Source organism: Alligator mississippiensis, chromosome 8, assembly GCF_030867095.1.
Source record: "Alligator mississippiensis isolate rAllMis1 chromosome 8, rAllMis1, whole genome shotgun sequence".
NCBI lineage: Eukaryota > Metazoa > Chordata > Crocodylia > Alligatoridae > Alligator > Alligator mississippiensis.
Window position 1 is genome coordinate 21,636,126 of NC_081831.1, and position 20,406 is coordinate 21,656,531.

At 44.7% G+C, this 20,406-nt stretch overlaps 1 protein-coding gene across 4 annotated transcripts in view; it reads right to left on the reverse strand.

The window, feature by feature from the left end:
• NDEL1 (nudE neurodevelopment protein 1 like 1) overlaps nt 1-20,406 on the reverse strand; it is a 62,017-nt gene that overhangs the window by 13,669 nt on the left and 27,942 nt on the right. For all 4 annotated transcript variants that reach the window (XR_002089771.2, XR_002089770.2, XM_019485709.2 and 1 more), the window contains 5 exons: nt 18,056-18,204; nt 8,506-8,642; nt 4,311-4,484; nt 2,012-2,103; nt 77-228 (listed from right to left, as the gene is read on the reverse strand). Coding sequence is in view for 2 of the 4 variants with exons in the window: in XM_019485709.2 (XP_019341254.1) it covers nt 77-228; nt 2,012-2,103; nt 4,311-4,484; nt 8,506-8,642; nt 18,056-18,204 (704 nt within the window). In the remaining 2 variants the exon portion in view is untranslated. The remainder of the gene's footprint in view (nt 1-76; nt 229-2,011; nt 2,104-4,310; nt 4,485-8,505; nt 8,643-18,055; nt 18,205-20,406) is intronic.

Sequence of the window (20,406 nt, forward strand, 5' to 3'; positions counted from 1 at the left end):
GAGAAAACAACAGTTTGCTTCAAGTGCAACCATAAAAGCTAGCCATCCTTTAAAACAAAGATTAATTTCAGCTTACCCTTTGTCAAAAAAAGACGTATGCCCTGGGTGAGAGTATTTTGTGCTGTTGCTGCTCACCATGCTGTTATTAACATTCCCCGAAATGTATGATTTCCGTGATGCCTGGTCCTTTGCAAAATTTCTACAAGCAGCCAATTTGGATTCTAAAGCCTGTGGAAGGAAAATGGGATAAAGTTATTAGCACAAGGAACTGCTCTGGAGTACAAGCCTTGAAATGGCCAGTAGTGAGTGGTGGAACCAGCATGACCTGCTTCAGCAGAACCTAAGCTAGATGTGGGCACGCTAGAAGGGAGGAATAGGCTGCAATCGGACCTAGACAGGTTACAGGGGTGGGCAGATGAGAACAGGATGGGTTTCAACACTGACAAGTGCAAGGTGCTGCACGTGGGGAGGAAGAACCAGCAGCTGACCTACAGGCTGGGGAACTCCCTTCTCATCAGTGCAGAGGCAAAAATGGATCTTAGAGTTATTACTGATGCAAAAATGAACATGGGCCGGCAGTGTGGGGACGCGGTCAGGAAGGCCAACCACACCTTGTCATGCATCCACAGATGCATCTCAAGCAAGTCCAAGGAGATGATCCTCCCCCTCTATGCGGCACCGGTCAGGCCGCAGTTGGAGTACTGCATCCAGTTCTGGGCGCCGCACTTAAGGAGGGATGTGGATAACTTGGAGCAGGTCCAGAGGAGGGCCACCCGCATGATCAGGGGGCAGCAGGGCAGGCCCTACGAGGAGAAGCTAAGGGACCTGAACCTGTTCAGCCTCCACAAGAGAAGGCTGAGGGGCATCTAGTGGCCTGTTCCAAACTAGTCAGGGGGGACCAGCAGGCACTGGGGGAGTCCCTGTTCCCCCGAGCACTACCGGGAGTGACTAGAAATAACAGTTACAAGCTGGCAGAGGGTAGATTCAGACTAGACATCAGGAGGCGCTACTTCACTGTCAGGGCAGCTAGGATCTGGAACCAACTTCCAAGCAAAGTGGTGCTGGCTCCTACCCTGGGAGTCTTTAAGAGGAGGTTAGAGGAACACCTTGCTGGGGTCGTTTGACCCCAGTACTTTTTCCTGCCATGGCAGGGGGTCAGACTTGATGATCTGCTCAGGTCCCTTCTGACCCTACCAACTATGAAACTATAAGTTCTACTGTAACAAAGCTAATGTTTTATCTTTAATGGTTTAAAAAAACCTTAGAGTGGGACAGCCAGTCCCAGAAGGCCAGACGTGTTTAGCCTCTACAGCTGAGGCGGGATTTTGAGAAAAGATCTACTCCTATTTAGGCACATAAATAAAGTGGCACCACTGTCAATGGGAGCTGCAGAGTTCTCAGTGGTGGTAGATGACCAAACAAGGAGCAATGGTCTCAGGTTGCAGCAAGGCAGTTTAGATTAGACATTAGGAAAAACTCTCCCAAGGAAGGTGGTAAAGCACTGGAACAGACTACCCGGAGAAGTTGTGGAATCTCCATCCTTGGAGGTTTTTAAGACCCAGCTAGAGAAAGCCTTGGCTGAGATGATATATTTGGGAATGGTCAAATTCCCAAATTTTGAACAGGGGGTTGGACTAGATGACTCCTGAGGTCCATCCCACCTTAATTTTCTATGATTCTATGATAATATAAAATGGGAATGGATTGAGGATGCTCAATCTTATATTCAGTCAATGTATCTACTGACCCAAAAGCCCGTGTAGTGGTTAAACGCAGCAACCAATTATGGCATCAGGAACCTAGCTTTAGGGCCTTTATTTACACACACTGTCCAGCTGAAAAAGCCTTACCCTTTACCCAATATTAACCAAGCATGATTTGGAAGAGATCCTTAAGAAACTAAAAGTAAGGCTACAGAGAGGAATGGCTCTGAGCTTTTTCTATTTCTCCAAGAACCAAAGCTCAACTCGAACACATCAGAAATGCAAGTACTATAAAACAAGGTGCTTACCCCGACTTTCCGCAGCAAATCCCCAACAATGTTGAGAGCAGATATTCTAGCAGAAGGAGTTAGGGGACTGGTACCAAACCCATTCGGTATAGCTGCAAACACAAATTTATTTTGTTAGATGCTTCAATCCACTTAAATTTTAGGTGCTGTATCAAAGGAAAAAATGTCATTGTAAACACTTAATGTGGCTAGTCCACAATAAACACTCACTATGTCACAAACAGCCTTAGGAGGAGAGCCTAATTTATATCAGCTGACTCTATACACAGGGTTATATGTACTCCTCAACTAGGGGGCTAATGCACTACCCACCCCTTCCCAGAGTTGTACATTGGAATGTATTTTCTTTTTATTTAAAAAAATGATTTATTAGTCCTTGTGACAGAAAGCCTTCCTCATGGGTCGGGGATATGTACCAGTGCAGTGCTATCTCCAGGGCCACTGACAGATGTTCAAATAAAGGTGCGATGGGTTCTGATCCATGATCCCAACAACTACAACTTGTTCCATGTCATATGTGCATGTCAGGAGGTGCGACTGGGGATCAGATCCTAGATCACACCCTATTGTTGGTGCAAGGGGAGCCCAGGATCATGATCCCGGGTTCCCCCTGCTCCAAGAAGTAACAAGCAGGATGGTCAGTGTGCCCATGGCTGGGAATGCCAGTCACCTGATCAGCTGTCCCAGCCTTGAGATGACACTACAGAGTCTTTCAAGACTCCAGTGTACTCCCATGGCTGGGAGTGGCAGTCAGCTGACTGGCACTCCCACCTGCAGGAATACATCAAAGCCCTTCCAAACTCTACTGCACTCCCAAAGCTGGAAGCACCAATCAGCTGACCAATGCTGGCCATACATTCAATTTAGGGCATGATGGAAGCCAGCCAAAAAGTTATTACTGATATATTGCATGATAACTTTGTGACCGATTACTAAGGCTGTACAAAGCTTCAGGTGCTGATTCGATTCAGAGGAGATTCGGCCCAATTCGGGGGGGGGACCATGGGGGGACCCCTGCCAGGCCCTATTCCCTGCCTGCTCCCCCAGCCCCCACGACCCCCGACTGCTCCCCCCAGCCCCCCATGGCTGCCCTGCCCTCCGCAGCTCCCAGCCCTTTAAAAAAAAGCCCAGACTCACCAGGTGCAGTGGGGGGCAGCGGTGATCCCTGCTGCCCCCCACTGTATGGGAGGCTCTACCACAAGCCTTCTGACACCCTCCTGCTTCCCCAGCCCCCCACCCCCTCTATGGCTGCCCCACCTGCCCCAGCTCCAGCCCTTTAAGAAAAAAAAACCTGGTGTCACCAGCAGCTACAGCAGCCTTGGGGCTTCTAAGGGCTCATGCAGAGCCCCCACATGGCGTGGGGCAGTGAGGGGCAGTAGAGATCGCCCCCCCACCAAGCAGCACCCAGTGTGTCAGGGCTTTTTTTTTTTTTTTTTAAATTGCCGGAGCTGGGGCAGACGGACAGCCATTGCCAGGGCTAGGAGAGCAGGCAGGGGATGGGCCTGTGTGATTCAGAGATTGGGCAGCAGCTGAATCTCTGAACCAGATTCAGCCAGATTGATTCAGGACAGTGATTCAAATCACCACATTGAATCGCTGTCCCGCAAATCGGCCAAATCCAAATCCAAAACTAATACTAGCCGTTTCACACAGGCCTACTGATTACTTATTTTATCACACCGTTAACTGCATTAACACATGGTCAGGCTACTACTTAAGACATGGTTAACTTGTTAATCGTGTCTTAAGCATAACCTCTGCCAGGGGCCCAGAGATCTGCAGAGGAAACAGTAGCTCAGAGATGTGCACTATTTCCACGTATCTTGATAATCCAGGGAAATATAAGGCCCAGACTGTCAGCATTGTTACTTATTTCAATGATGGTCAAGTTAGCAGAAACATCAAGGAATCGTATTTATCAGACTATCCCTAACTTTTAAAATGCTCTTTGCACCATTGTTCATTTGTGCCAATCTGAAGTGCATGGACTAGACAAGCAGGTTTAAAAAAAGAATCAAAAATCAAATGCAGCAGCAAACTAAATCCCACACCAAAGGCTATCTTGATTCAATTTTGTAATTCAACAAGCCTCCACACCTTAGTTTTCTTAAAATGCCACAGAAATTCTAGAGTACTGCCAGAACCACAAGGTTTAGGCAAAGTTTGCTGCAAAATGCTCAGGGCTTATGCAATTCTCAGTTTATTCAAGACCCCACTGTGAAAACAGAGCTGGTGTTAGTGCTGTTTGTCAGGAAATAGCTTCCTGCTCCCAGATAATCACAGAGGCTACACAGCATACCTTTTGGGGAAGGAAAGCTATTTTCTGATCCTTTTCCAACAGGCGTGGCTGGCAGAGACAGAGATGCCTGGACAGCTGAATCCATCTTTTCACAGTCTAGAGTTGGAGAACTAGGAGCAGACTTCCTAGTAACTTCCTGCTGCCTTTCCCGTACTGCTAACTCTTGTCGTAAGTCTGGAGATTTGAAAGGGGAAAAAATCAAATATTTCAATTAATGGTTTGATTCATTCTAAAATACACCCATTGCGCTCATCTGCGGATGTACACACACAGCGTTCTTAAACCAAACTGATATTAACTCCTGAAGACCAAGCTGAAAGGAGACTCAATCTTGAGCTAGGCTGCGAATGTAAAGCAAACATACTTTAAAGCTCAAAGAATGGGAACAGACAGGCTTTGGACTATGCAGTGAAGGTCAACAGGTCCTGTCTTTTCAGAAAACGAGGTAAGGGAAAACAAATTTCAGAACTGTGGACTTACCAATGAAAGTGTATGTTGTTTAGGTCTAGAGACTGTACACAAGAATAAGTCAGCTGGCCCACTGCCATGACAAGACTTGGAAAAGGGAGCTTCTCAAGCAAGTTAGACTCAAATTGCGCAAAGTATTATAGGTTAATATCAGCATCTTCCACCAGCATATTCCATCAGAAGTGACTGGGTAGCTAGTAATCTTCACAGTACCAGCAGAATATGCTCCTCACAGAAAATCATAGAATTATAGAGAAGTAGGGCTGGAAGTGACCTCCAAGGTCATCTAGTCCAATTGCTTAAAACAAGATCATCCCTATGCAAACCATCCTATACAAACCATTATCTAAACTCTACATAAGATCACCCTCAACCCTGCCGCAACATACACCTAACACCCTAACTGTCCACAGGTAAGGCAGGGAAAAAACAGCAGCCAACATCCTGCTTCTATAAAGGGTTGCCAATATACGCTCAAGAAATCCCAGGAAGAGAGCCATATCCCCTGCTACAGAGGAAGGCAAAAAAACCCACAGTCCATTCCAATCTGACCATGGGGTGAAATTCCGTCATGACCCCAAATACAGCCATTGGTCTGACCCTGAGCAGAAGGGCAAGACATTCTAGCCAGAAACCTCCAGCTTTGATCCCAGTAGAAGTATTGGCACACCCCCGTCAAAGTCCTAAGCCTTGGCTGAAGTCAACATCCATTGCCTCTGAAGGAGGCTCAAAACTACGCTGACACATGTAGCAGACAGGGAACCAGCAAAGCCCAGAAGCATGGGAATACCCATGGTAGAACACAGGCATAGCTACACCTAAATCATCCCTGATCAGCAGCTGTCCAACCACTTCTTGAACACTTCCAGTGAAGAAGAGTCCACAACTCACGCAGGGAGTCTATTCCACTGCCTCAGGATTCTAACAGCTAAGAAGGTTTTTCCAGATATCCAATCTAAATGTATTTTTCTGAAACTTCAAGCAACTGGTCCATGTCATACTCTGTAGCAAGGGAGAAAAGGTGCTTTCCCTCCTCTTTAAGGCAGCCCTTCAAGTATCTGAAGTCTGCGATCACGGCCTTGATAGAGTATCCTGTTCTTGCGCAAGCTGAACATGTCTAGCTCCTTCAGCCTCCCCTCATATGACTTGCTCTCCAAGCCCTTTATCATCTCTATTACCCACCTCTAGACCCTCTCTAACTTCTCCATGTCCTTTTTAAAACGAGCCACCCAGAACTTCACACAATACTCCAGATGAGGTTTGTCCAGTGCCGAGCAGAGAGGCACGGTCACCACTGATGTCTTGCACCTCATACTTCTATTCGTGCATCCCAAAACCACATTCGCTTTTCATGTGGCTGCATCACGCTGCAGACTCAATATGAGTCTGTGATCTATCAAGACTCCCAAGTCCTTCTCCATAGTGCTGCTGTACAGCAAGGTGTCACCCTTTTTATATCTGTGTTTTTGATTATTCCTCCTGAAGTGCAAGTCCTTGTATTTTTCCACATTAAACTTCATCCCGTTAGCTGTAGCCCAACTTTATAATCTGTCAAGATACTTCTGAATTGTGCTTGCATCCTCCAATATGTTTGCAGTCCTTTCCAGTTTTCTGTCACTTGCAAACTTGCTCAAGACATTTTCTATGTCAGCATCCAAATTCATTAATAAACATGATGAACAGCACTGGGCCCAGCACAGACCCCTGCATGACTCCACTTGAAACCTCCTGCCATATTGACATGGATCTGTTCATAATTCCATTTTGCTTGAGTCTACTGAGACAGTTATCTATCCACCTTATACTAGTTTTATCTAGCCCATGTTTCTCCAATTTGTTTATGAGAAGGTCATGTGGGACCTTACCAGGAGCCTTGCTGAAGTCCAGATATACTATATCCACAGCATTCCCTTTATCCACCCAAGTACTTATTTCAACATGATTTATTTTTCAGAAATCCATGCTGACTGCTTGTGATTAGCCTTTCCTCCTCCAGATCCATGGCCAACATGGATAAGTAAAAGGGAACCTACATTCTAGCATCAATGGTAGTGCCATGTAGATTGTATTATAAAGTCTCCTTGGACGTCACAAAGGCATTGACAAGTCTGTGCTACAGATCACATGGAGAGCAGGATGCAGTTATCACCCCAAACACAAAAGCACTTCCAGCTACCAACTCCAGCTGTGACTCTGAAAGTGGTAGATGATCATAACAGTGATGTTTTGGAGCAGCTGTCCTACAGGAACAATGTAGGAAAAGCCTGCCTCCCCACTTCTCCCCCACCCAACACACATACATTTTTAAGAGTACATTCAATAGGTTTATGAATTAAATTATATGATGTTATTGCCTGCAACAAGAGAGGTGTCAACTCTGGCCCAGGAGGTCCTTTCCAAACCTATGTTCCTGAGTACTAATGAGGGTACTCATATGGCCCATTCTCTACTGAGTGTCCTGAAATCCCCATACAGAATATGTAGTATCACCTAAATGACTAATGCCTTTCACTATGGTCTAGGATACACATCTGTCTCACTCTTTTGATGAGCTGCCTTGTTTTTCCTCTATCACAGCCTTAGGGTACTTCTAACAATCTTAACTGAATATGCTCAGGTTTCTAATACTCTCACTCCTGTTATCAAGCTACATACAAACACACTTAAAGAGAGGTGTGGGAAGAACTTTGAAATTATACATCTAACTTTCAACATTATCTCACAAATTATTTTTACTTGCTGCTCATAAAAATGAGTTTCTTTTATTTTAATGATCTGCAAGGATCTCTTGTTGATCATTCAGATACTTCTGAAGATTTGTCCTCTAAGTTTACATACTTTTTTAATATAATCTTTATGACTATTTTTATTGAAATTTGCAAATGTCATGTAATATTTACTACTCCTTTTTATTCTTTTTTTGTCAATTCTGTGTCTCTATATGTTATGTGTAGATTATATAGCTATACAGATACATACTTATAGTATGTATGCATCTCTCTCTAGATACAGAGATATACATACAATTTAGAAGTAATTTAGTGCTGTTGGGCACCGATTTTTCAACCAACGATTCCCATTAATCAGGCTATCAGTTGTCACTTATGAGATAATTTAGTTTTATCTGGCCTTTAGTAATGTCTTTCCTTGCACCTTCTATGCAAAACCCTTTTGCAAATTCCTGGTTCACTGATGGTAGCCTAGAATGCATCATTCACTGGTATCATTAATCCCACAAGTCTCATTGCACTCCTTTCTGAGATATCTTCAGTAAATCAGGCAATTCCCAAGAGGATTAGAGAGAGCTGAAAAGAATCCTACAAGGACTTCTAGTATTTATTTCCAGGTAAAATCCTGACCTTCTTCCCAAGAGCACATGCAACGCCTGGTCAGCAGGAATACTTGGAATACAGATCTGGCCTTAACTCAGTTTTCATGTGTGATTTGCAATTCACCTGTAGTGCTTACATTTAACAAAAAAAAAGTTTGAGTGGTTCTCATTATTTTTGTCTATTTACCAGCTGAGATTTTTCTCCCCCTCAACTGCAGAAGAAATATTAATAGCAAATGTTAAGCATATCATTTCCAATGTTTAAGGTTTGTATAGCACAACCGACTTAAGTCCCATTGTGTTGAGCTTTATACAAACATGAGTTTTAGTTGTTGCATGTGTCTGTTAACAAGGGAACAATGTGTTAAATCATAGAATTAATCCAACAAATGGTACCTCTTGCTTCGTCCTTTAACCTCTGTACAGAAACTAGCAATGATTCCTTGTCATCCAGCTCACTTTCTAAAAACGCATTTCTTTCAATAGCCTGGTTCAGTCTTTGTTCAAAGTCTTCCAGTGAAACTATTGTTGCCCTAGAAACAAAATCCAGAATATTAGGGTCTTCAGCTTAGCTGTCAAAGAACATTTAAAAGCATAATAAAGGAAAAAGGTTAGCAGCATCTATTTTCAAATCTAATGCTTGAGAGCTCTAATAATTCACCCTGGAAATAACTTCTCAGAACCAAAGAAGTGAGATGTGTAGGCTGAACAGGACAACACTCTAGCAACTGGACTCCCAGAACCATAAAGGAAAACAGATGGGCTAGAGCTGATATCCATGCTCTGCCATTGCCTTGGCCAGAAATAGATTTTAAAAAGCCCTGTTTAGGGCCAGTCAATGCTGTACTGTACATTAGTATCAGAAGCAGCTGCAGGGTACTGCCTCCATACTCCAAGCAGCTGACAGCCCGGGGAGCTAAGGCAAGTATGGAACCCCAATTCAGCAAGTTGAGCACTTAAGCATATTTGTTTATGTTTTTTATTTGATTTATATGCTGCCCCACCAAGGCTCAGGGCAGCTCAGGACTGACAAAATGTGCTTTTAAATTTACTTTATGTCAGCTGACTGACATAAGGTTCAGGGCAGCTTACAGTAAAAACAAGTCATAAAAACAAATAAAATATTACATACAATAGTAAGTGATAAAACATTTCCCAAACAATACACCAGAACTTAACCCCACCTAGTAAAACCCTGCTCAAAAAGGAGGTCTTAAAATGTTCCCAAAAGATGTCCAGATTCAGGCTCATGATGAGCCTTAAAGGGGAAGGAATTCCAAAGCTGAGGATCAATTCCTGAGAATGATCTCCTATATATTTTTGCTGGACAGTGGTGGAGATAGAACTTGCAGGAGGTTGCTCTCAGCGGACCTTGGGGATTGTGATGGAACATAAAGAGTCACTTGCTCCCTTAAGTATGTAGAACCCAGGCTGTTTGCGACCAGTACGCTGAATTGCACCCAGAAAGCTACTGGAAGCCAGTGCAGACCCTGGAGAATTGGAGTAATGTGCTCCTGGTGACCCAACCCCATCAAAGGTAGGCCACCACATTCTGAACCAGACTGTAGGAAATACCCTACTGGACCAAAGAGAAAGGTACACAAAGGCATGAACTCAAAATGAGGAAGGCCACTTGCAGGTAGAAGGCCTGTGAGTAGAGGTCCTGCATCCAGTACAGAAGTCCTGCCCCAATCCCTAAGGAAACAAGGGTAGGCTCAACAGTATCAGGCCACAGATTTGGGAATAAAAGAGGATCCTCTACTGGACGTAGTACCAGGCCAAGAGAAAGGGGAACTCTTGAGCTGTTTTGTGTGTGGACAGCCAAGCCCCTGGCACAAGGATTGCCCATAGATGGACTTCAGTGACGTGCAGACAGGGATTTCTGAGGTCCAGTGAGAGACCCCAAAGCACAGAGCCTATGTGGTCCCTGTGAAGACAGGACACCCAGGTCCTGGGCCTAGTAGATTCAGGCTCTGGACAAACACTTGCTCATGGGCAGCTCTTAGACCCTGCTTAGCTATCAACTGTGGAGTGTATATATATGATCTGAATTTACACCTATCTGATCACAGAGACAGGTGTTGGTTGAGGGCCAGAGTGCAGAGCTGATAGCAGCAATGGTTAACCACCTCCTCAATCCAGGAGTGGTGGGCTGGGACTAAGGCTCACTTACCTAGTTGTTGTGTCTGGCAGCAAAAAGTAGGCAGCATCTAAGTACTCAAGATTATCCTAAGGATCAACTAGGGGTGATATTTCCCTTTGACCTAGAGGTGTTTGGACACTGGTCTATACCACACCAAAAATGCCAAAGAATCAGAGAAGCCCTGAGTAGCGGTGGTGTTGTGGAGGGTGGCCTAAGAGGCAGGGCAGAGTTGGGGTACAATGTGAACTGGGTGACCCCAGAGAATATTCCACAGACCCAGGCTTATTGGGCAGTGAGGCTGAGGGGAAACTGTGCCCACGGGAGAAATGCCTCAACCCCAGAAATAGGATGTGCTTCTACTGTATCTACTGTTTGCTATCCACACCGTTCCCCATCCTCCACAGGGTTTTCTCCATTTGAACTTTAGTATAGTTCTCAGGATTCCCAGAACTTTTGTAATAGTTCTCCAGACTCCTGAGCAAGGGAATTTTGCAAGTATCCCCACATTAAATTTGCCAGTATCCCTTCATTTTTTCTAAGACATATTATACCTGTCTTCATGAGTCCCGGCAGGCATAGGGCACAAAAATCACAGAATGTCATCCAGTTTACTCTCAGGCAGCAGGAACAACTGGACCTAGTGGAAACATTTGCACAGGAGAACCTCAAGGCTGCACAGCAGACCCAAGAGCAGCATTACAAGAATGCACAACTGCAGGTCTATCAACCTGGTGATCAGGTCCTGCTGTTGCTCCCCTCCTTGGAAAGTAAATTCTTTGCTAAATGAGATCATGAGGCAAATTAGGGGTATGGATTATGAAGCACATCTGGTAGGGAGACAGCAAGGGCCCCACATATATTATGTAAATCTCCTGGCAAGCCTGAGAAGTGCTGAATGTCTCAACTGTTTTATCAGCAAACACAGGAAATGTGGGGGGAAAAAACAACTGATTCCTGTCAGTGAGGTTGCTCTAAGGGGAAACTTGTCCACAGTTTGCCACAGCCCTATAGATGGAGTTTCCAGATGTGTTTAAAACCTAAGGAGGACTGCCCTGGTTAATTGTAAGATGGACCTGACAACAGGGTGTTCCCGTCCACAAGCAATTCTCCCATATACCCTAGTGACTCCAGAAGACAGTAAAGGAAGTACAGAGTATGCTAGAGACATGGGGCTGACTGAGGAGTCATCAGGTGAATGATGCAGCGCAACTGTTTTTTCTAGTTTGGCAACCAACACAATTTGGTTTTGCATTAATTTTAATAAACTGAACGTGGTGTTGAAGACTGATGTCTACCCTATGGCCTCAAATGATGAACTGTTGCAACAACTGGGGAAAAGGCAAACATGTGTGCATGTATGTGTGTGTATAAACATATACAAATCAACCTTGGATTTAATGAAGGGATACTGGCAAATCTCCTTTGCTCGGGAGACCTGAGAACTAATAGTATTCACAACACCTTGGGGACTGCACCAATGTAGAACCCGCCCCTTCAGTCTCCATGGTGCCCCACCACATTGCAGCAGCTAATGGATCAAGTACAATTGCCACGTTGGGAACACCCTGCAGAATAGCCTGTGTAAGCTGAGCAGTAAGCAAAAAGCAGTTGATGTGGGACAAGCAGCTCAGGTGTGGGACAGCCTTGAAGAGGCTTTTCTCTGTGCTAGTGACTTAGGGGGCCTGACAGCTGCTAGAGCAACAGTTCCCAAACTGTGGGTCACAACCCCAAATGGGGTCGCAGGAGTGAGGGGCTGTGGGTTGGGAGTGAGGGACCATCATGCTGAGGAAATGGGGCCATAAATGGGGTCATGCTGAGGAAAAGTTTGGGAAGCACTGTGCTAGAGGGTTTGCCTCATGTCTAGTGTGTGTTTGTGGTCTATTTTTTTTCCTCTCTCTTTTTTTCCTTTTCTTCCCCTCTGGAGTGACTAAGTAACAGGGCTTGCTCTGTGTGGGGCTGGTTTAAATAATAGTCAGGTAAAGCTAAACTAGTCAGTCTTATAAAAGGCACCCCTCAGAGACCCACATGAGCAGCAAACAGAGGGCAGCTAACAGGAGGTGGGGGCGGAGGTGGTAAGAGAGACAGAGAAAGGAGACAGAGAGAGAGAGAGAACAAGAACATGTGTGCCCGTGGGTAAGGGTCCTGGCGTGGTGTTTTGCATATAGATTCTTGCTTGTCTGTCTTCTCTTTAGAGCAGGGGCAGGCAATTATTTCGGGCGGGGGGCCACTTACTGAATTTTGGCAAGCCACTGAGGGCCACATGACAGGCAGCCAGGGGCAGATAAATATTAATTTTCTAAAATATTTAGGAGCCCTGCAGGCCGGATAGAATGGGCTGGCGGGCCACATCTGGCCCTCAGGCTGCATTTTGCCTGCCCCTGCCTTAGAGCATAGGTGTTCTCCAGGGAGCAAAGGAGGCATAAATGGTCAGCTGTTGCAACCCGCATGGGATGTGCCACGTTCATGTTCCTCCCGGAGGGTTAGGCGCATTTTGTCCGCACCAAGTATAAGCTGGTGTCTGCCCTGGAGAAGATTCAAAGATCAGAAGGAAGGGCATCCATGCTGCATTGCATCAAGGACTAGGAAGATTATTTGGTCAAGAGTTATGAGTGACTGGTAATGGAAAGGCCAAAGGGCAATGAGAAACAGTAGCAGCACGCAATTTACTCAAAGGAGGGTCTCAGAGTTGAAAAGCAGCAGACTGAAGTCAGCAACCACTTTCAAGCACCCTGCAGTGGAACTGTTGAGGAAAAAGCAGAGGAAAGGACATCATCTGCAGGCATGAGTCAGAAAACAGCCTAGCCAGCAGGAAGTGCAAGGCCCCGCAGGTGAGGGCTCCAGGACCACTGTCTCAAGGAGGAAGAGAAAAGTGGTGGTGATGGGTGACTCCCTTCTGCAGGGCATCATCTGGCCAGCCAATAAAGAGAGCTTTGAGCTAGGTTCTGCAGGTGAGAGGTGAACTAAACCTTCTAGTAACAAAGCACACAATCCAGACAACTCAAAAAGACTCAAAGAAGAAACTTAACTCTGGGAAAGGGCCAAAGAGCTAAAGAACTGCAACAAGTGGCACTAAAGGGAAGCGAGGGCTTCAAAATGCAAACTATGCCCAATGCACATATGCAAAAACAAAAAGTATGAGGAATAAAAATAAAATGAGTGGAAAGCTGCAGCCTGTGAAAAGAACTATGCTATGATCTGACAAGCATCGCCAAGACCTGGTGGGACAGCTCTTATGACTGGAATGTCAACATCAAAGGTTACACTGTTTCTGAAGGAGGAGGTTAAGAGAAAAGGTGGGGGTGTTGCCTTTATGTCAAAAACACATACACTTGTTGCCTGGTTCAGGAAGACAGCAATGCAGAATGCATTTGGGTGAAGATGAAATGTGAAAGATATGACAAAATAATGGTGGGGATTTATTATAGGCCATCTGATCAGGAGAGGAGGTGGATGACGCACTCTTCAAGCAGGAGACAAATCTATTCAAAAGCTATGGGATGGTACTGATGGGACACTTCAATTTTCCAGACATATTCTGGAAGAACAATGCAGCCAAACATAAAATGTCAAGCCAGTTCCTAACTTGTGTAGAGGACAAATTTCTGTTCCACTAAGTGGAGGATTATCTCTCTGGATCTTGCCCAGGGAAGAATTGACAGAGGATGTGAGGGTGATGGGGAACTTGGAAGGAAGTAATCACAGTACGATAGAATTCCAGATATTTAGACAGGGAAAGCATGAGGTCAGCAAAATTAGGACACTAGATTTCAAAAAGGCAGATTTCACTCGACTTAAGGAGTTAATAGGCATGGTGTCATGGGAGGATAGATTGAAGGATAAAGGCACCCAGGAAGGCTAGTGGCTTCTAAGGGGCACAGTACTGGAAGACCACCTAGAAACAGTCCCAACACAATCTCCTTCTTTGACAAATTAACTTCTTGGGTGGATGAAGGGAATGTTGAGGACATAGTTATCTGGACTTCAACAAGACTTTGGACAAAGTCCCACATGACTACCTTATAAACAAATTGGAGAAATGTAGGCTAGATAAAACTACTACAAGGTGGATAGATAACTGCCTCAGAAGCCACAAGCAAAGAGAAATTATTAATGGGTCCATATCTGAATGGCAGAAGGTTTCAAGTAGAGTTGCACAGCAGTCTATCATGGGCCCAGTGCTGTTCAACATGTTTATTAACAATTTGGATGCTGGCATAGAAAGCTTCTTGAGCAAGTTTGCAGATGACATGAAACTGGGAAGGATTATGTTGGAGGATGTGAGAACAACTCAGAAAGATCTTGACAGATTGGAAAACTGGGCTAAAGCTAACAGGATGAAGTTTAATGCAGAAAAATACAAGGACCTACACTTCAGGAGGAATAATCAAAAACACAAATATAAAATGGGTGACACACCTTGCTGTATAGCAGCACTATGGAGAAGGACTTGGGAGTCTTGGTAGATCACAGACTCAATATGGCTCTGCAGTGTGATGCAGCCGCACAGAAAGTGAATGAGGTTTTGAAGTGCATCAACACAAGCATCAGGTGCAAGGCACGGGAAGTAATAGTGTCTCTCTACTCAGCACCGGTTAGGCCTCATGTGGAGTATTGTGTGCAGTTCTGGGCTCCACATTTTAAAAAGGACATGGAGAAGTTAGAGAGGGTCCAGAGAGAGGCAACAAATATGAGAAAGGGTTTGGAAAGCAAGTCATATGAAGAGAGCTAGGCATGTTCAGCTTGCAGAAAGGTGCTTAAGAAGAGATGTGATAGCAGTGTTCAAATTCTTGAAAGGCTGCCATAAAAATGAGGGAAATCACTTTTTCTCTCTAGCTGTAGAGAAGAAAACACAGATCAATGGCTTGAAGTTGCAACAAAGTAAGTTTGGACTAAATACCTAGAAAAATCTTCTTTGCTGTTAGAATCATGGGGCAGTGGAATAGACTGCCTAGGCAAAGGGAAGCGACTGATGGACTCTCCATCACTGCAGGTGCTCAAGAAAAGGTTGGACAACCCCTGATCTAGGCACAGATATGCCTGTTTTCTACTGCGAGTATTTCCCATGTTTCTGGGCTTTGCTGGTTGCCTGCATGCCCCTGTCTGCTCCATGTATCAGGGTGTTTTTGAGCCTCCCTCAGTGACACTGGGTGTTGGCTACAGCCAAGGCTGGGGACTTCCACTGGGACGTGCCAATGCCCCAGCTGGGACCAAAGCCAGAGGTTTCTGGCTAGAGGTTTTTGCCACTCCACTCAGGGTCAGACCGATCACCATATTTGGGGTCAGGAAAAAGTGCTACCCAGTGGGCAGATTGGTTTGGACTGTGGGGGTTTTTGTCTTCATCTGCAGCAAGGAGCATGGGCCTCTACCTGGGCCTCTTGAGCATACATTAACATTTCACAGAAGCAGGACATTGGCTGCTGTCGTTCCCTTGCTTGCTGTACCTGTGGCAGGTTAGGGGGTTAGGTCTGTGTTGTGTCAGTGTTGACAGTAGTCTTATGTAAAATTTAGATTATGGATTGTATAGGATGGTTTGGATAGGGATGATCTTGCTTCAGGCAAGGGTTGGACTAGATGACCTCTGGAGGTCCCTTCCAGCCCTACTTCTCTATAATTTTTTGACTGTATGATGTGGCAATTTTCATCAGGACCTAGAAGGAACATCTTCAGTAGGGCAGAGCAGTTCTACAGTCACTTTAGTGAATCCAGCAAAATGTTACGACACCAAATATTTGAGGTGTACAGTAGGCAATGGTGATATCAGGCCCTTGTTGATAAAGTAAAGGCCTTGATAGAGTATCCTGTACCCAAGACAAAAAGGCAAAGTAGGTAGCACACTTGTCACAGCAGACTGTGGATGACAATTTCTGAGCAGAGACGATTCTGATTTATCAGGCCATTCATTACACAGAACAGTTCCATCAGATTGCACTTTGTAGGTGCAATGGCAACGAAAAAGAAAAGCATCTTCGCTGCCGCCACTGCCACAATGTAGTCGCTTGAAATTGCTCTTTGGCACAATAAATTGCCTTTGGCACAAGACAAGAGTCATTTGCACTCTAAATGCCTTCCCTCTCACTTCAGATATAACTATCTTTAAGCATGCACGGTGTTCTACTGATTTCAAAAGGATGGTTCATAGGTTTCAAAAATTAACCATAAGGTTAAGTGTTTTGATGAAGTAGAGTCAGGCTATTCTACCAGACGCTCGTTTCTGCTGCCATAGAAGTCAGTGACAAAATTCCTTTTCATTTAAACAGAAGCACGATCTGTTTGTTACTTTTCAAACAGGGCATATCTAGAGCACTTCGGTAGTTTTCTGTGCTTCTTATCCAGGACATGTTCATTCCCTGCAGTCAACCATAGCATACAAGGAAAAAAGCGAATGATAGGGGTTGTTTTATTTACATGAGACTGTGTGAAGTAGCTGCTTTGTACTTCAAAGAAGCTTTGTCCTAGAGCAAGGGCGCTCAACCAGTGTGCTGCAGCTTCCCAGGGTCCTATAAGAACCGACCAGGGGTGCTGTGCCACGGCTAGCATGTGGTGAATCTGCCAGGCACCCTGGTTTTCAGGAACCACGTTAGAGCTGAACTGAGAAGCAGCTGCAGCAGAAAGGCATGCCTGCCTGCTTTACATGATGCAAGCAGGCACACTGCTTCTGCTGCATCTCTTCCAAGTTTGGCTCCAATGCACCTCCTAAAAGCTGAGGTGCATGGTACAGTTCTATCTGGTGGCAGCAGCATCAGTTTCCAAGCTGTTACTGCCATGGGATGAAAGTGCATCATGTACCTCCGTTTCCAAGAGGCACAGTGGAGCCAAACCAGGAAGAGCTGCAGCAGAAGTGGCACACCTACCTTTATAACATAATACAGGCAAGTGCACCTTTCTGCTGCAGCCGCTTCTCATTTCCTCCTGAAAACCAAGGTGTGTGATGCAATTTCATCCTGCACCCAGTGGTGGGAATGACTATACCACAGCACCCATTTGGCTGGCCCCCCTACACCCTCCCTAGCCTCACGTGTCCTTTTACATACCCTGTCCCTTCCACCCCATCAGCACTTTCCATGTGCTGTGTGTGCAGCCTAGCACCTCATCCCTGCTGGCTGGACGTCCCCAGACTGTCCATTACAGCATCAGGGCTGGAGTTCAAGGGCTATCACCCTGGGGTAACTAAAATCAGAACTTGGCCCAGTGGCTCCCAATCCCCACCGGTGACCAGGGGTTTATGGAGTCCATGACTGGGCTGGTAGCAAACGTGCACAGGGCCATGCAGAACTAGGGGAGCACTCCCTATCAGCAATCTGAAGGGATGAATATAATAACAACATATTAATTAATATTTCTATTATAATATTCATATTAATTATTCAATGCAGTGCTGCTAAATTCTGACAAGTTCTGGAGGACTGCTTTGAGTGAAAAAGGTTGAGAAACACTGTTCTAGAAGGATCACATGGATGCTGTAAGAATCACTTGGCTATTAAATGTAAAACTTGATATGCTGACGGGGCTTGTTTGAGGGGTTATTTTTATGCTTCATCCTTTTCTTCTGGAAGACCAAAAAGTCAACTGGAAATTACTGCTTTTGTTTCTTATGTTTTTACAGTAAATATATGAATCACTTTAGACTCCTCTTACACTCATTGCTGTATTATACGCATAATAATTTACTGAGGTTAACTGCAACAGACATCTGACATCAAGCATCTCTCCTTAAGACTACCTAAGATCGACTATTGTTTATAGTATCTAAGTGGTCAGACTTAGCAACAGTCAAAGTGAGACAACAGGTTTCCAGGAATTCACCTCTTTGCACGCTCTAGGTCATCATTGGCCTGTTCCAGTTCCCTTACGTATTTGTGCAGTTGGTCTTTAATGGCTCGTGTTTGACTCAGGTCATCTTCCAATAATGACACTTGCTTGTAACTTTGTGCATATTGGTGTTCAAGTTTCTCCTGAAAATAAGAGGGGAAACTAAATTAATAACATTAAAATGCACCTTTCTAGAGTCAACTCAGTAGTCAAACAGGATATAAGGTAACTCACTAGCGCCAATCATCTCACTTGAGATTGCTAGCAGTAGCAAGAAGGAACATAAATATTAATAAGAATATTTCCTAGACATTAGAACTGGACACCATAAAATAGAAAAAGCCAATGTTGCAAAAAGCACAAATACAGTCAGCAAATGCCTGGCTATTCTTTAAGGAGCATATCAACTGTCCTGAAGAGCTGGCAATGACAGGTCCCTTTAGGCCTTTAAATACAAATGGCCAGATGAGAGTCTGACTGTACCATCAGGCTGTGACTGGAACTGGCTCAAAATCTGGCCTGTTAGCAAAAATGAGAGACACTGGTAGTTGTTACTAAGCCTCCCAACTACATAGGACAAATCAGACTACCTTGTAACTTAAGACCTTTTCCTGAAAAACTATGGAAAATTAACTGTTGACTAAGCTTGTTCCAGAAAGTTGAGAATACAAAATCTATCTTGGATCTTGTCCTGACCAATAGGGAAGGACTGGTAGAGGATGTGAAGATGATGGGAAACTTTGGAGGAAAGAGTCTTGATATGACAGAATTCCAGATCCTGAGACAGCATACAGGCAATGGAAAAAAGGGTAGGTCACCAAGGAAGCATACCAGAAAATAGCAAGAACCTGCAAAGAACAAAATCAGGAAGGTAAAGATAAAGAATGAGCTGCACCCAGTGAGGGAGGATAAAGACAATAAAAAGCAGCCCTGTAAGTATGCTGGTCAGAAAAGAAAGAAAAAAAAAGCCATGGGTCCACTGTTAACTAGCCAGGGAGAACTCTTGCCAAAAGATGCAAGGAAGGTGGAGCTACTCAACAGCTAATTTGCCAGTCTTCACAAAAAAATGTAAGTTTCAACCAGACAACAGACAAGGATTATTTGGATAAGGAAGGGGACAAGCTGAGGGAAAAGATAACAAGAGAGACAGTTAGAGAGCTTTTGATGGGTCTGAATGAATTCAAGTCAGCAGGGCCTGAGAAACTTCATCCCAGGGTGCTGAAGGAACTGGCAAAGGAGATGTTGGAGCTCTTGGCAATAATCTTCATAAAGTCATGGGAGACGGGCCAGGTAACAGAGGATAGGAAAAAAGGCCAACACAGTGCCCCTTTATTAAAAAGGCAAAAAAGAAACTACAGATCAATTAGCTTCTTCTCAATACCCAGGAAGTTACAGAAGCATATGCTAAGAAAGTGCATTTGGAAGCATCTGAAGGAGGAGAGGCCAATCACAAGCAGCCAGCAGAGATTTTTCTATGATAAATAGTGTCAAACAGATTTGATCTCCTCCTTTGACAAACTAACTCCTTAGGTGGCTGAAGGGAATTCTGTACATATGGTGTATCTGGACTTCAGCAAGGCTTTTGACAAGGTCCTACGTGACTCTCTCAAAGTAACTGAAGAAATGTGTGCTAGACATAACTGCTGTAAGATGGATAGACAACTGGCTCAATAACTACAGCAAAGGGTATTTATAAATGGATTCATGTCAGAATGGCAGGAGTCCCACAGGAAGTCTGTCCTGGGCCCACTGCTGTTCAATCATACAAGGATTTGTATGCTAGAATAGAGAGATTACTTAACAAATTTGTAAATGACATGTAACTGAGAAGGACTGCAAACACACTGGAGGATGAGACCACAATTCAGAAGGATCCTGACACACTGGAAATCTGGGCTGGAGCTAACAGGATGAAGCTCAATGCTGACAAGTGCAAGGTTGGGAAGAAGAATCAAAAACACAAATACAAAATGGGTGACACCTGGCTGGATGGCAGCACCACAGAAAGAGACCTGGGAGTCTTGGTAGATCACAGGCTCGACATGAGCCTACAGTATGATGTAGATGCACAAAAAACAAATGCAGTTTTAGGATGTTTCAATAGAAGCATGAGTTGCAAGACAAAGGAGTTTCCATTCGGCACTGGTTAGGCCTCATGTAGACTACTGTGTGCAGCTTAGGCTCCACATTTTTAAAAGGATGTGGAGAAGTCAGAGAGGGTCCAGAGGCTTCCCATCTTCCTGCTGTGTGTGTCACGGTCCTTCTAGGATCTTCTGAACATATAAACTAACTAGCGCTCTGAGTCACAGGGCATTGGCACTGCCCATCTTCCCTGATTTTATCTG